The sequence below is a fragment of the Papaver somniferum genome, chromosome 7 (genome assembly GCF_003573695.1).
Source record: "Papaver somniferum cultivar HN1 chromosome 7, ASM357369v1, whole genome shotgun sequence".
Classification (NCBI taxonomy): Eukaryota; Viridiplantae; Streptophyta; class Magnoliopsida; order Ranunculales; family Papaveraceae; genus Papaver; species Papaver somniferum.
This window is the reverse complement of record NC_039364.1, coordinates 134,189,271-134,204,562: the sequence shown is the minus strand read 5'-3', so window position 1 is coordinate 134,204,562 and position 15,292 is coordinate 134,189,271. Positions and strand designations below refer to the sequence as shown.

General features: G+C 36.9%; 1 protein-coding gene, 1 long non-coding RNA gene and 1 pseudogene across 3 annotated transcripts; 2 read left to right on the top strand and 1 right to left on the bottom strand.

Moving 5' to 3' along the window:
- Positions 1–7,388: 7,388 nt before the first annotated feature.
- On the top strand, positions 7,389–9,629 carry LOC113295259 (annotated as a pseudogene).
- A 509-nt stretch (positions 9,630–10,138) lies between these two features.
- LOC113298483 lies at positions 10,139–11,932 on the top strand. Its single transcript, XM_026547246.1, has 5 exons — positions 10,139–10,274; positions 10,657–10,692; positions 10,783–10,968; positions 11,107–11,178; positions 11,269–11,932. Exons 1-5 carry the CDS (start codon positions 10,194–10,196, stop codon positions 11,425–11,427), a joined length of 534 nt encoding a protein of 177 aa, XP_026403031.1. The 5' UTR covers positions 10,139–10,193; the 3' UTR covers positions 11,428–11,932.
- Positions 11,933–12,069: 137 nt separating this feature from the next.
- On the bottom strand, positions 12,070–14,024 carry LOC113298484. 2 transcript variants are annotated; one of them, XR_003334201.1, is made up of 4 exons: positions 13,792–14,024; positions 13,595–13,664; positions 13,287–13,388; positions 12,070–12,148 (listed from the first exon to the last, which is right to left on the bottom strand). It is a non-coding gene; the product is annotated as an uncharacterized LOC113298484 (long non-coding RNA). The 2 variants fall into 2 exon arrangements; XR_003334200.1 differs by lacking the exon at positions 12,070–12,148 and having other exon boundaries at positions 12,593–13,388; positions 13,792–14,020.
- Positions 14,025–15,292: the final 1,268 nt, after the last annotated feature.

Sequence of the window (15,292 nt, the reverse complement as noted above, 5' to 3'; positions counted from 1 at the left end):
TGAAGCAACAAAAAGAATTTGAATGGACAAAAAATGTTTTGCCCGCAGTTTTACCTGGGACCTACCATCCAGAGCAATTCCAACAAATATTATAGCAATAAAAACGATATTAGCAGGCTGGACCAAACCGCAACCAGATTGGTTAAAGATTAACATGGATGGAGCTGCTAGGGGACATCCAGGAATGACGGGAGAAGGTTTTTGATAGACACATTTTTGTGTCGATTCTATATATTGATAGTGCTCATTTTTATACTTATTATGATGTTTTATGTATGTGTAGGTATTTTAGGGAAATAAACTTTTTTGGAAAAATCGGCTCGAAAAGTTATTAAAGGCATCGGAGGATTTGTTATTGGCACCCACATTTCAGATAAGGGGAACTTTCAGGGGCACCCCAAGGCAGATGCTAAAGGCACCCCTATTCTGAATAGGGGGCGATATTTTTCTTCCATTTCAACATCGTAGTTTTGGCGGGAAAGCAGTTCGGTGACCGACGAATTTCCTGAATTGATTTTAAGCATGTTTCTTTCAGATTTCTTAACTGGTTTGAATTGGTGAAGGCCTGTGACGATCAAACATGCATGATATGTCTTACAAAAACGGGAAAAACGGGAGGTTTCTTTCCTTTACGAAACAGAGTTGTATATATTCTCGGGTAGCTTTTGATTCTATTACGTGGGAGATTGGGGAGGATATCTTTGCTAATTAAGATTTTCCTCTATCTTTGGAATGAGTAATCACTCGGAGACGCGTAGAAACATAAAAAAGGAAGTTTTCATCGAGTTTGTATAAAACAGGGAAGGTTGAAATATTATCGGAAGTTTTTGATGATTTGGAAGTTATCTGAGACTTATGGGTCAACTACCGTAGGATTTGGCTACATATCTTCTAGGGAGATTGGATAATCACGGATGACGCGTGAGAAGAAGCAGGAAAGAAGAAAATCCCATAACTTTTGGGAAAAGAAAGAGAAGATTTCGTGAAGATTTTATCGAGTTGTGATGTGTATATATGATGCTAGGGAGTCACAGAAGGGACGAGGTGCACTCTGGGGAAGTTTAGAAGAGAACAGAGAGATGAAATCATGAGTTGAAGAATTATTCCTGCTGCTGCAATATCAAGAACACGAAGAACATTAGACGCACAGGATCTGTCGCAATACTTATCGTTTATTCAATATCAGAAGCTATATATCGTTTATCAACAACGGTTGCATTAGGTCTTTAGCCACTGTTTCCTCTTTGTAATATAGATTCTGCAACAAATTCCCATTGTTGCAAATTGTCTGTGTTATTACTTTTTCACCTCCTTGTACACTTTCGAGCTATAAACATATATTTTGAGAACATGATATGAGGAGCTAAACCCCTTTGCTGAGGCGACAGAGGAAGCTATTTTTCCAACAAAAAGTGGTGTATTCTTATTAATTTATTTATTGCAATTATTTTATGATTATTTTCCTTGAATGGAAATTGTTTGAATGATTTTTGTTAAGCAGTTGTTATTTCTTTTGATAGAGCATGCTTAGCCATAGGTTTTTGATACTTTACACTTTGGATTTACACTTGTTATTTAGAAAATCTATTTGTTGCAATAGTTTAGAAGCAAATTAAACGCAAAAATTGCATAAATATAAATATTGTATTAATCACTTTGAACTTGGAAAATAGTGGAATCTTAGTTTCAGTGTTCTTTTAATATTGATATCATTTTTGTCTGAGTTTTCTATAATTATTAGTGAGTTTTCAATTTTAGTTTTTGAATTTAAGTCTAAAATATCCTTCACAAATATGAGAAACGAAACTCTTTTTACCACTATCTACAATCCATATCAGTTTTATTTGCAGGGATCAAGTGCTCAAACTGTGATAGCTCTCCCGCAGTCTCTAGGAATGATTACGACGCTAATAGTTGAAACATGGGCAACTCTGTTGGGATCAAGGAAATCAACGGAGAGACAATAGCCAAAAGTTATCTTTGAGACGGGCTCGGATAATCTGATGCGCTTCATAAAAATGGAGGCTGAAGTACCGTGGTATATTGCAGAAATGATTACTGAAATAAAACAGAGAATGCAATACATCCCTTATTGTGCTATACAATACAATTATAGAGAAGGGAATCAAGCAACAGATGGTTTGGCAAACTATGCAGGAGACGGAAGCCAGACAAGAAATTTCTCATCAACAATACGGGATCAGGCAATCCCGCATTTTATCATCCAAATTCTATCAAATGACTCAGTGATTACAGGATACACACCTCTAATATCTTTCTAGGCTTGTTCTGTTTTTTCATGCTTTAAAAAAAAAGGCGCCTATGGATCGGTTGCATGTTTAACACGGTGTTTGTCAGCCATTGAGTCAGTTAGAGTTAGTTAGGCTGAGGCCATGACATAAAGGTCAGAGTTAGGCTAAGTCTTATGGGGTGCTAATTTAGCATCCAGATTTGCAACCCACGTCAGCTAGGACAACCACCTAAGTTTTATGGGAGTGCTAATCTAGCAGCTAGAATAGCAGTCCAAGTCAGCTGGGACTACCGCCCAGCGCTGAACGTTCAGTATTGGCAATGAACGGTACAACACTTTAAATCTCAGCAGCCTGATCTGACTCAAATCGCCCAACGCTGAACCATTCCGCGAAAAGGTGTTTTTCTCAGCGCTGGATGATTCAACGTAACTATCTAGCTGCTAGTTCACCTTCGAGCAAGTGATAGGAGAGAGAACTAGTGTTAACAAACAGATGAACTATCTAGCAGCTTAATCTAGTAAGCTAGGCCACGACGTAATCTCAACCGTCCATCTTAGAAATAATCTCAGCCTTCTTTTGGGACACCCCCATTTTCTTCAAAAATTGATATTTACTTACCACCACCATCACGATGAACACACAGAGAAACTTAACAAGAAAGCCCTCGTTCTTCAGCAACTCATTTACCTCAATTATCCAATCCCTTCGTTGTTTAATCTCTTTCCGCTCCCCTCCCCCCTCTCTCTAGGACTTAGGAAAGGAATTTGGTGAATATCTTCCACAGTTGTCTTGTGGAGATATGCTTCTTATTTAGGAAAAATATTAGATGTGTTACAGATTTAGAATATATCCTAACAAACATAAGAAGAATTTAAAACTGTTTAAAGTCCTAGTTTGTAGCCTATGGACTAGAGTTGTTGAGAGTCTTTGGGAAGACTTAGTGTGTTAACTAAGTCACGTACTAACACCGCTCCTCAAGTTGTACTGGAGTTGATGGATGTGCAACTTGGACCGAAGAATTTGAAATCTTGGTGATGAAAGACCCTTCGTAAAAATATCCGCCAGTTGATCTCGAGAACTAATGAAACGAACACATAGATTCTTGCTTGCAACACGTTCTCTGACAAAATGGTAATCGATTTCAATATGTTTAGTACGAGCATGAAAGACTGGATTCGCTGTCCAATAAGTAGCTCCCAAATTATCACACCATAAAATTGGCGCCGAAATTGAAAATCCCAGTTCCAGTAATAACGACTGAATCCAAACCAATTCTGACGTCGCAATGGCAACACCTCTATATTCCGCTTCTGTGCTGGATCTCGAAACCGTTTTCTGTTTTGTGGCACTCCAAGAAATTAGATTACCGCTAAAAAATACACAATAGCCGCTAGTAGATCTCCGATAATCTAAACTACCAGCCCGGTCAGCATCTGAATATGCCTGAAGAGAAAAGTCTGTGGACAGGCTAAGATGTAAACCATAGTCAATTGTGCTCTTCAGATAGCGAAGGATGTGTTTGACACTCTCCCAGTGTTCGACATAAGGAATATGCATATATTGACAAACTTTATTTACAGCAACAGAGATATCTGGCCGAGTAAGATGAAGATATTGTAAAGCACCAACAAAGCTGCGATATAAAGTAGGATCAGACATTGTCTCAGTACCTTGTTGCCGCATCTTAGCACTTGACGACAATGGGTAGAAACTGGTTTAACTCCATCCAGCTTCGTTCGCTTCAGCAGATCCGATACATATTTCCGTTGTGTGAGTGCTAGTTCACCATTTTTGCGCAACACCTCTATGCCGAGAAAGTAATGCAAATCCCCCATATCTTTAATAGAAAATTCGGAACCAAGATCCCGTATGAGATTATTAATGGATTGTGGATCTGAGCCTGTGACTATAATGTCATCAACATAAACAAGTAAATATGTAATCGAAGACGATGTTTTTAAAACAAAAAGAGATGTATCCCCTACAGAACCCTTGAACCCAAGAGCTAATAAATAAGTACTCAACCTTGAGAACCAGGCCCTCGGAGCTTGTTTAAGACCGTACAGAGACTTATGCAATTTACACACATGAGTAGGACGATTCGGATCCACAAAGCCAGGGGGTTGCTTCATATAGACATCTTCATCTAATCGACCATGCAGAAATGTATTATCAACATCTAGTTGCTTCAAAGACCAATTATGCATTACCGCAATTGAGAGAACTAGTCTGATGGTGCATGGTTTTATAACCGGGCTGAAGGTCTCACTGTAATCAACACCCTCTTCTTGATTAAAACCTTTCGCAACAAGCCGAGCTTTGTAGCGTTCAATGCTGCCATCCGAGTTTTGTTTTACACGAAAAACCCATTTGGAACCCACGACATTCATACCAGGCATTTGTTTTACAAGTGAGTACGTACCATTTCGGATAAGAGCATTGATCTGGTCGCCCATTGCTTCTCTCCAATGTGGTAATTTACAAGCCTCCGTGTAGCAAGAAGGTTCCATAAAGTTTGAGTCCAACAAGGGATGTTTGGTGGCCTAGAGACTGAATTTTTGGGCAGGCTTCACTATTCCGGACTTTGATCGTGTCTGCATGGAGTGAGTAGATACAGTTGCACCGGCGTCGATGTCTGCTGGAGGTAGAGACGAAGAGAGCAATAAATATGATGACGTTGTTGACGCAGCAGCAGACAAAGTTGCAGAGGTCGAAACTGGAGAGCCAACAGGAAGTGACGCTTGGTGTGTCGTAGCAGCAGTTCCACTGGTAGAGGCATCAGTGGTAACAGGAGAACCATGACGTGAAGATTCAGCAATTGATGGTGTAGCACTTGCAGTTTGCTCAGCAGAAGTATCAACAACAGTTACAGGTAAATTTTGGGAAGCACAGCCAAGAGTCGTATTTTGAAAAGGTGAATGAAGAAAGACACTTGTGTCAGATGGAATCATACCTTGCGATGACTGGGTTCCTTGCTGCTGCTTGGCCTTGAATGGGAATCTTTGTTCAACAAAACGAACGTGACGAGAAACATATATTCGTCCACTTTCTCGATGTAGACAAAGGTATCCTTTGTGTGCATTGTTATATCCTATAAACACACACGGCAAAGATCGAGGTTCTAGTTTATTGGAGTTGTAAGGACGTAAACACGGATATGCTAAACAGCCAAAGACCCTAAGAAAAGAGTAATCAGGTTTTTTGTTGAACAATAACTCTAATGGAGTTGTAGAGACAATTTTAGATTTTGGAAGACGATTTATCAGGAAGCAAGCCGTTGAAAAAGCATCGGACCAATAAGAATATGGAATTGATGCTTGGAAAAGAAGTGCTAAACCAGACTCAGTGACATGTTTAATTCGCCTTTCAGCAATTCCGTTTTGTGCAGAGTTATGGGGACAAGTGAATCTGTGCTGAATGCCAGAATCATTTAAATAAGATGTGAACTTTTTGTACTCTAAAGCATTGTCAGACTGAAAAAATTTTATTCTGTGATTTTTCAGATTTTCAACTTGCTTTCGAAAAAGAATAAATATATTTAAGGCTTCAGAACGTTGAACCATCGTAAAAATCCAAGTAAAATGGGAATAAACATCCATAATTAACATGTAATACCGAAAACCAGTTCTAGACAATTTTGGTGAAGTCCAAATGTCAGACACAACTAAACTCAAAGGAATATCATAAGAAGTACTACTGTGAGAGAAAGGTAATCTCTTACTCTTGCTTACATGACACGAATGGCAGTAATCAAAAGACTTATTCGAAATAGGTAAAGAGAATCTACGACAAATGCTTGAGACAGTTATTATCATTGGGTGACCTAGACGCTAATGTCACACTGGCAGAGTTGAAGCAACATGAACTTGGGGTTTGATAATATGATCCAGCTTGTACAAGTCGTCAAATATGTAAAGACCATTCTTATTCAGGTCGCGCAGCAACAGCTCCCCCGTCATATTGTCCTTCACAAAAAATTGAGAAGAGTGAAACTCAAAGAACACATTATTGTCTTTACAAAATTGTGAAACAGACAGTAGGTTTCTGTTGATATTGGGAACATGGAATATGTGATTTAACGAAAACATCCTGGAATTAAGAGTAAATGTTGCATTGCCAACATGAGAAATAGGAACACTATTACCATTTCCAACTTGTACTTGTTCAGTCCCGTCATACTCATGAGGAATAGACAAATTTCTGAAATCCGATGTCATATGATGTGTTGCGCCAGAGTCAGTCACCCAGTTGTTGGTTGTATCCGATCCTGGAAGAGCAATATAAGCGGTCGGAGTTCTTGGTTTAGGAGTAGAAGATTTCTCATACCGAAACCAGCATCTAGGAGCCTGATGACCATCTTTTTTGCATATCTGACAGGGTTCCTCAGATGTTTTGGTTGACTGTTGTCCACGTTGTTGCATGTTGAAACGTTTCTGCTGGTTGTTGAATTGGTATTGTGGATTGTGATAACTGAGGTGATTCTGTGAACCACAGTTTTGCTGGTGCATCTTGGAACTGGATTTGAACTGTGTTGTGAGTCTTGAGACAGCTACATTGACATCCGGTTGTTGGATGGAGGATGGCTGCTGTTCGATTCTCATATCAAAAGTGAGAAGATGGGAGTAGAAAGTCTCCATATCCATGTCGTCTTTTGTACTCAGTGCCGTGACAATGGGATCATAGGATTGATTCAAACCATTACTTATTGACTGCATTTTTTCATCATTGGATACATCATATCCAGTTGCTGCAAGCTGTTCAAATAGATTTTTAGCATCAATTAAATATGTTTTGAGGGACTTGTTACCTTTGTTCATAGAATGGAGTTGTTTATTAAGACTCATCATGTGAGCTCTTGTTTTTGGAGCAAAGTAGCTTTCTAGTTTATCCCATACCGCTTTGGCAGTATCCAGACCACGTACATGACACAGAACTTCCGGTGTTAGTGTTGAATTGAGCCAACCAACAATAAGAGAGTCTTGTGCTTCATATTCTGTATAGAGGGGATTTATTTCATCTGAATCAGGGAGAGTTCTAGGTGGGATTTCTTTGCTTCCATCTATAAAACCAGTTAAACCATATCCTTTTAAGATTGGTTTGAATTGGGTTTTCCAGAGAAAGTGATTTGTTTCTGTGAGTTTTAGGGTGACAAGGTGATGAATTTGGATATTTCTCATGTTGTTTGTGGTGGCTGCCATTGTTGTTCTCGTTTTTTTTTTTTGTTTGGTATTGGTTTCTTTGCGGAAGTGTGTGTTGAATCGACTCGTGATACCAACTTAGGAAAGGAATTTGGTGAATATCTTCCACAGTTGTCTTGTGGAGATATGCTTCTTATTTATATTAGGAAAAATATTAGATTTGTTACAGATTTAGAATATATCCTAACAAACATAAGAAGAATTCAAAACTGTTTAAAGTCCTAGTTTGTAGCCTATGGACTAGAGTTGTTGAGAGTCTTTGGGAAGACTTGGTGTGTTAACTAAGTCACGTACTAACACTAGGTAATCTTAAATCTGTAGTTTAATTTATTTTGAAATTTGAAAACATTTTTTTTTAGGTTTTCGATGTGAAATCATAGTAGCTGATTTCAACGTCAAATCTGTATTTTTCTAATGATTTGTTGTGTTTAAGGTTCATATCTCTGTTCCTTTTGAATTCAAATAACCAATTGATCTTTGATTGAGGATAATCTATGTGAAACTTACAGAGATTTTAACATTTTGCTATTAGGGTTTGTGAAAATTTGACAAATGGGTATTGTAAAAGTTGCTGTGAATGTTAGACCTTTGAGTGATGAAGAGGTCTTAAAAGGTTGTAAGAATTGTGTTGCTTTTATTCCTGGAGAGCGTCAGGTATAATTTTCTGATAAATTTTGTATGCTTTGTGCTGTGGTGTGTAGAAAACATTTATTTCATCAAGTTTCTTAGTAATTTTATGTGTTTATGTTTAATTATAGGTTAAAATCGGAACACATTCTTTTACATTCGATCATGTTTATGGAAATAAGGCTTCTTCCCCGATTTCGATTTATGGTGATTGTGTGGCTCCATTGGTTGATGCTCTCTTTGATGGCTATAATGCAACAGTTCTGGCCCATGGACAAGTGTGATTTCCTTTTTCTATAACTCTGGTCTTAAATTTCTAGCCGTGTTCTTTTCTCTGATCATTGATGCATTATTTTGTGTTTGTGTATTGATGTAGACTGGATCAGGCAAGACCTATACCATGGGGACCAACTACACTGGAGATGGAAGTACCGGTGGTATTATCCCACAGGTGATGAATTCCATTTTTTCTAAGATTGAGGAGAAAAAAGAAGCCAAGGAATTTCTAATAAGAGTTTCTTTTATCGAGGTTAGCTTATTATTTATACCGTAAACGATTGGAATGGTTATCTTATGAATATGACCGTACATGAATATGTTTTAATTGAGTAGTTTTAATCTTATCACAGATATTCAGAGAAGAAGTCATTGATTTGTTAGATCCAAATTCTGGCAAGGGCAAAAGGACTGTGGCAAAGGTAGCTGCAAAAAAGCCTATCCCAATTCGAGAACTAGAAGAAGGGGTGTTCACTGTTCCTGATGCTGCAGCGGTAGAAGTCAGAACAAAACAGCAGAAGGCATCGTTTTTGTCCCAAGGTTCATTAAAACGTGCTACTGGAAGTACAAATATGAACAGCCAATCTAGGTATCGACTTATATCTGATCATGGAGTATAAGCTTTAGTATTTTCATTGGTGTAGATAACAGTTGTACATTTCCGGTTACTCTTGAATCTTGTCTCTTGAAAGGTTCACTAATCTTTTACTGCATTTCTATGTGTGTAATTTATAGCCGCTCACATGCCATCTTTACAATCTCAATGAAACAAAGGAGAAGCACGCGTATCCCTGGTGATGGTATCTTGAGTGCGAAGCTACAGTTGTGGACCTTGCAGGTTCTGGATCTATGAATAAAAGTGGAGCAGATGGAGAAGGTAGTTAAAGTTTTTTAAATTTATACCTCAATTACTCAAGGCAGCAGTAGCTAGTTTTTTTAGATGTCTACTCACTAAGTCTATGTTGTTATAGGGATTCCCATTAATAAAGGAATACTGGCTCTTGAACAAGTGATTATTGCTTTGGTAGTTAACAAGAAGAGGAAGGAAGGAGGCCATGTTCCTTACCATAACAGCAAGTTAACACAATTACTGAAGGCAAGAGGATTAATTTCTTGGTCTTTTTTTTACACAATATTTTAGGTTTTCTTTTTTACGTGGTTGTTAAAATGAAGTTTATTAATCATTCCCTGTAAATTTGTGCCTGTTTTGTAGGACTCTCTTGATGGAAATAGCAAGACAGTGATGATTGGTAAGTTCTGGTTTGAAAGCTCTTGAGATGCTTGTTTGGGTCATGAGTGACTCAACGCTTTGATTCTTATTAGTATATTTTGATTACAGCTGTGTGCGTCCGGCTGATTCATATATCACAGAAACGCTGAACACTTGACATGTGCGTATCGTGCTCGAAACATTCAGAATAAGGCAATTGTAGGGACTGTAAACCAGAGCCATGAACTTGAGTGCTTGAGAAAAGCTTACCCTGGAGAAAAATCGGAGGTTAGTTTGACTGTTCCTTCTGTACTATTTTGGGGGATTTTTTTTATGGTTTTGAAGTGTGGTACTAACTAGGGTTACAAACCTTTCGAATGAAGTGAATTTGAGTCTTCTTCTTTTTTTTTTCCAGCATGGATAAGTCTGCAGAACTTGAGAGCTTGAAAAAAGCTTGACTCTATCTGAGGAACATATTGCAAGGGAGAGAAATGCAGGTTATTTTACTGTTCCTATCTGTACTATTTTGGAAGATATTTTATGGTCATTAATTTATGGTTGTGGTATTAACAAGGTTAAAACCTTTTTGAAATGAAATGATTTCGACTTTCTTCTTTTTCCTTTTACAGCATGGATAAGTCTGCTGAAATTGAGCAGTTAAAACTCAAGATATCTGTCGCCGAGGGTGAAATCCGTGAACTGCATCAAAATGTAAGCATTGTCACTAAATCACAAACTTTTGATTGTGGTGGAAACCTCAAAAGATATTTTACTATGCCACTGTTTTAGTCGCTTGCCAATTGCATCCCGGTCAGAATTGCCCAAGCTTTCGCCATCAACTCTGTTATGTATCCCAAAGAAACTAATATTGCTCGAATTAAGGCACCTTGTTCATCACGATTAGTGGCCCCTGCACATCAAGTCTCTGTAATTTAAAGTATATCATGTTATTCTTACTAGTTAGTATAATTTTTTCCTGACTGCCTTACGAGAAGAAAATTGACTGCTAGATGTACTTCTTTTACCCTCTTTGCAATTTCAAGTATATAATGCTATTCTTACTAGTTACTATTTTTTTTTTTTCTGTCAACAGGATAAGGCCTTGCAAAAAGAGAATCGCCTGCTAAAGGTATTCTTTGCTTTTTCATACCCATTTCACTCTCTTTGCAACTTCAAATATATAATGTTATATCTCATTATTATTTTTTCCTGTCAACAGGATGAACTTCTTTATATGAAATCAAATGCTTCTCCATCAGCAGGCTCCAAAGGAGCATATTCAACAAGTTGGAATGCACATAGAAGCCTCGAGCAACCTACCACACTACCTCATGTCGATGATGACAGTGATGATGCGATGGGAATGGACGAAACAGTCGAGAGGCATGAAAATACGGCTAGAAAGGTATGATTTATCTTGTATTTGCACTAATAAACCTTGACTGTCATTAGTCATAATTAACTTTCTTATTGTCCCAACTTGATTTCTGATAGTGTTGGGTTAATTGCTGTACTAAAGCATCTCTGATTTAAATTCATGCAGAAAGCTAAGACTCGTAAGCGTAAGAGGCTATTATACAATGTGTGGATACCAGATGAGTTCGAATTATTAGAGGTATGAATGATCTCATATTGTTTTATCTTCTAATTCTTTTTTTTAAAAGATAAGTTTACAGTGTTGTTCAATGAATTTTTTGTGTTGTAGATACGCGTCCCACAGATGAAAACGGGTAAGATACCATGGGGAAAAATACTTTCAATGGGAGGTTTCCTCAAAGACCGAAATCCTAGGCAATTAAAAAGCAAATGGGAGAGAGAGACTGAAAGGAAGCGACAGCGTACAGAGCAAAGCAATCCTTGCTGAGGTTATTTCACTACTACGTATAACAATAAGCAAGTCTAGTTGGTATAGGGTAGAATGCCCGAAATTTTCTATAGTCTGGAATTACATGTGAGAGTTGCTTTTTGTCAACTGCTGGCGTGGGCTAGTGGAAGAGATTGGAGTGGAGTTCTGGTTCTATGCTTCTTATCCTTTCTTATCTGGTCAAGGAAAGCTACTGCATACACTTTTCTGTCTCACCAATTACTATTGCGAAAGTCATCAGCATGCTACTACAAATGATGTTGCAGGTCTTCCTATTCCTATATACCCACATTGTTTGAGCTCATAGTTATCTTTCCTTGATCAATTTGATTACGAATCACCTTCAGTAAAATGTGGACATGACTTGAATGTTAGCAAGAGGAAGGACATGTATATATGAAATATGACATTCTGTTGAATGCTTATGTCGACAGTTGTTCTAACTTCTGATGTAGTTCAAAAATTAGATCACTGGAGAAACGCAATTTCTCTAATTGTCTTTTTTCCAGTAAGCTTGCGTTTTCATATTTGTAGACTTGTTTGGATACGCAATATATAATATGAGTTGGATTCGCAATAAAAACAAAAATGTGTTACTGTAGTAAGAAAGGTGAAAGGTAATCAGAATGGGAAAAGAAAGAGGGTAATCAGAGTGTGGAAAGAAAGAGCAACTCTTTCCATAATCTCTCTGACAGCTTCATCGAATTCTCACACACTGCACCTGCCAAATTTACAACGTTTATTTTCGTTACTAATAATATAGCCACCGCTTATCCACGCTGCCCTCACGGCGTCACAATTTTTTGGCAACCTTTTATTGAAGCAACGTTTCAGATGTTGTTTTATTCCGTGGCTTTAATTAGACTTAATGCAGCATTCTATATAATTAAACAAATAATAACCCATAAGAAACTAACTGTTCACATTAAGAAATTATCTGTTCAGTACCGTCAAAACTTATTTTTCTAGTTCATCTTCCACTAATATTGGAAATTGCCTCCATAAATAATATTTATTATTTATATTAGTCCACAATATCAACAAATCAAACAGGTAAGGTTTGTTGATAGCTCATTTTATTTGAGAACCGAATTCTCTAGATTCTGATTTGAATCACAACATTTCCCAATCCATCGGAATTCTTAGTTTCCACTCCCGTTATATGTATTCGAGTAAAAAAGCTTGACAAAATATTGATTCAATTATACACACCGAAAAGTTGAAGGCAACCCAAAAATAACAAACAACATGTTACAGCGGATCTATCATATATGATATGTAGGGCCTTTGAAGAAAAGTAGGTGAATGTGGCTTAGACACGACATGCGCAATATAATACTTTTAACATGATATGCGCAATGTAATTCTTGTCATTACTAGAAAACCTCTTTCCTCTCTGAAAAAAAAAGATAACCAAAACCCTAGCCACCTGGTCACCATCCTGCTCAGATCGGCTCTCTAAGATAAAAGAAGTTTCAGCACTTAAAAAGTATGCAGGCAGGAAAGCTCAAAAAGTATCCTTGTAGGCAAGCACTGGTTAGCAGGGCCATGTAAAGCCTTATTCTAGCATTTTTCTTTTTAGCTCAATCTGAATTCCATGTGTCAAATTAACAAACCCCCAATAGATACGTCATCCATTTCAAGCATACCATATTCTACATTTTTAGCCACTACATTTTTGAAGCAACAACTGTTTGAACAAATAATCTCAAGAAACTGAAGTGATAAGTTGTATATGGAGACAGTATTGGAAGCAGGTATTATATGGATATGCAGGAAAGGTTATTGTTTTCTCTAGTTAATATAAGTATAAGTTTAGTGCAAATGCACACATATGAGACATTTTGAAACATACTTACTTGCCTGTATGTATTACTTGCCAAGTTACATTTAGATTCTCTTTCCTTGCTTGTGTTTTATCTTGTTATTAATTAACGGTGCTCTTTTATACCCTCCAGATCCTGCAAAAACAACATCAGAAAATGTGATGATCAGCTTTTAGGCATATTATAAAGCTTGCAATTCAATTCCATGCCTGCTCAATTTCAATATGGGTATGTGTCAAATATGGGTATGTATCAAATATTAATGTTTGGTAATGAACATGAAATCAACGACAACTATAATCAATGGTTTAGCTACAAATATAAGTGATAAATACTCGCACCATTTATGTAATGATTTCCAAGCACGGGATACATTTCTCCCAGAAAACCAATGGCACATCGAAGCATCATCTATTACATGAACTTCTAATCAGAATCAATATGGAATTAGATAATCATCATACTACACTAATTATGATGAAAAAAATAAATCAAAATCAGAACCAACTTCCACAAAAAAGAAAAGAACAAAAGTTACCTTGTTATAGATCGAAGCAGGGATATATCATCGATTTTTAGTGTTTGTTCTTCTAAACCATACACCTAAATATCAAACAATAAAAAATCGATCAAAAACCAAGAAGGCGGACTGCAGAAAAATAGAGAAAAAGAGGATATTAATGCTAGGTTTTGTCTTTGGAACGGAAAATTTTGAGAGAACAAAAAAGTCCAGGGCTAAAATATTTTCCCTACGAACAAAGCTTTTTTTTCTTTAAAATATTTACCGAAGAACCTATTTCAATAAATCTAAAACTTCCAGAATTAGCAAAATCATTCCGTGTAAATATTTAAGTAAACTCCTAGAAATAATTAATACTATCTTTGGGGAAATCTAAATATAAAAATGAACATAGATTTTTCTTGCAGTTCTTATAGATTCGTTAACAAAAATATAATTATTCTTAAACCGCATCAAAAAAAACATGGAAACTAATAAGACCTAGGATTATCTCCCTTTCTTTTTGTTATTTATTCCTTTTTTTTAATCAAGATTTGGCATTAAAAATAAAAATACGGAAATAATCGGATTTTCCAAAGATTTTCCGTTTTTTTTACAATTAACGACCAATCTGGAGCATTGGATCAAATTAATTAGATTTATAATTAACGGCCACGAAATGTAGGGGTATAAGTTGCTTTTCAACCAATCAGGAGCGAGGGTTTTGTTCACCGGCCAATGAGAGGGGAGGTTACCGCAACTCTCGACGTGGAGTGATAGATAGCGTGGGGGTTTTAGGTTGTTGATTGGAAATTGCCTCCATAAATAATGTTTATTATTATATTAGTCCACAATATCAACAAATCAAACAAGTAAGGTTTGTTGATAGCTCATTTTATTTGAGAACCGAATTCTCTAGATAATGATTTGAATCACAACATTTCCAAATCCATCGGAATTCTTGGTTCCCACTCCCGTTATATGTATTCGAGTAAGAAAGCTTGACAAAATATTGATTCAATTATACACACCGAAAAAGTTGAAGGCAACTCAAAAATAACAAACAACATGTCACAGCGGATCTATCATATATGATCTGTAGGGCCTTTTGAAGAAAAGTGGGTGAATGTGGCTTAGACACGATATGCGCAATATAATACTTTTAACATGATATGCGCAATATAATACTTGTCATTACTAAAAAACCTCTTTCCTCTCTGAAAAAAAAGATAACCAAAACCCTAGTCACCTGATCACCATCCTGCTCAGATCGGCTCTCTAAGAGATGATCTGAGCAGATCAACCTCTATCCCAAGTTTAATCTTTTGTCTTGTTTCCTGTTTATCTATTAACTAGGTTTACTTTTAATCTTTTCTTTCTTGCCTTTTTTCTCTGTGATTTAGGGGTATCTTTAGGTTTGGAGATCTCATGTTTGTGTAAGGGTGTTGTCTAATCAGATGAAGAACAGAGAGATCTAGGTAATCCACCTATCTCAACACCTTTCTTCAACCATATCACAAAAACATCTTCTCCAGCATTT

What these genes read in the sequence shown, in the direction of transcription:
- LOC113298483 (XM_026547246.1), top strand. Translation starts at nt 10,194, where the DNA reads ATGGATAAGTCTGCTGAAATTGAGCAGTTAAAACTCAAGATATCTGTC. An exon ending in AAGAGAATCGCCTGCTAAAG is followed by an intron (nt 10,693 to 10,782) that starts GTATTCTTTGCT and finishes TCCTGTCAACAG; the next exon opens with GATGAACTTCTTTATATGAA. An exon ending in ATGAGTTCGAATTATTAGAG is followed by an intron (nt 11,179 to 11,268) that starts GTATGAATGATC and finishes TTTGTGTTGTAG; the next exon opens with ATACGCGTCCCACAGATGAA.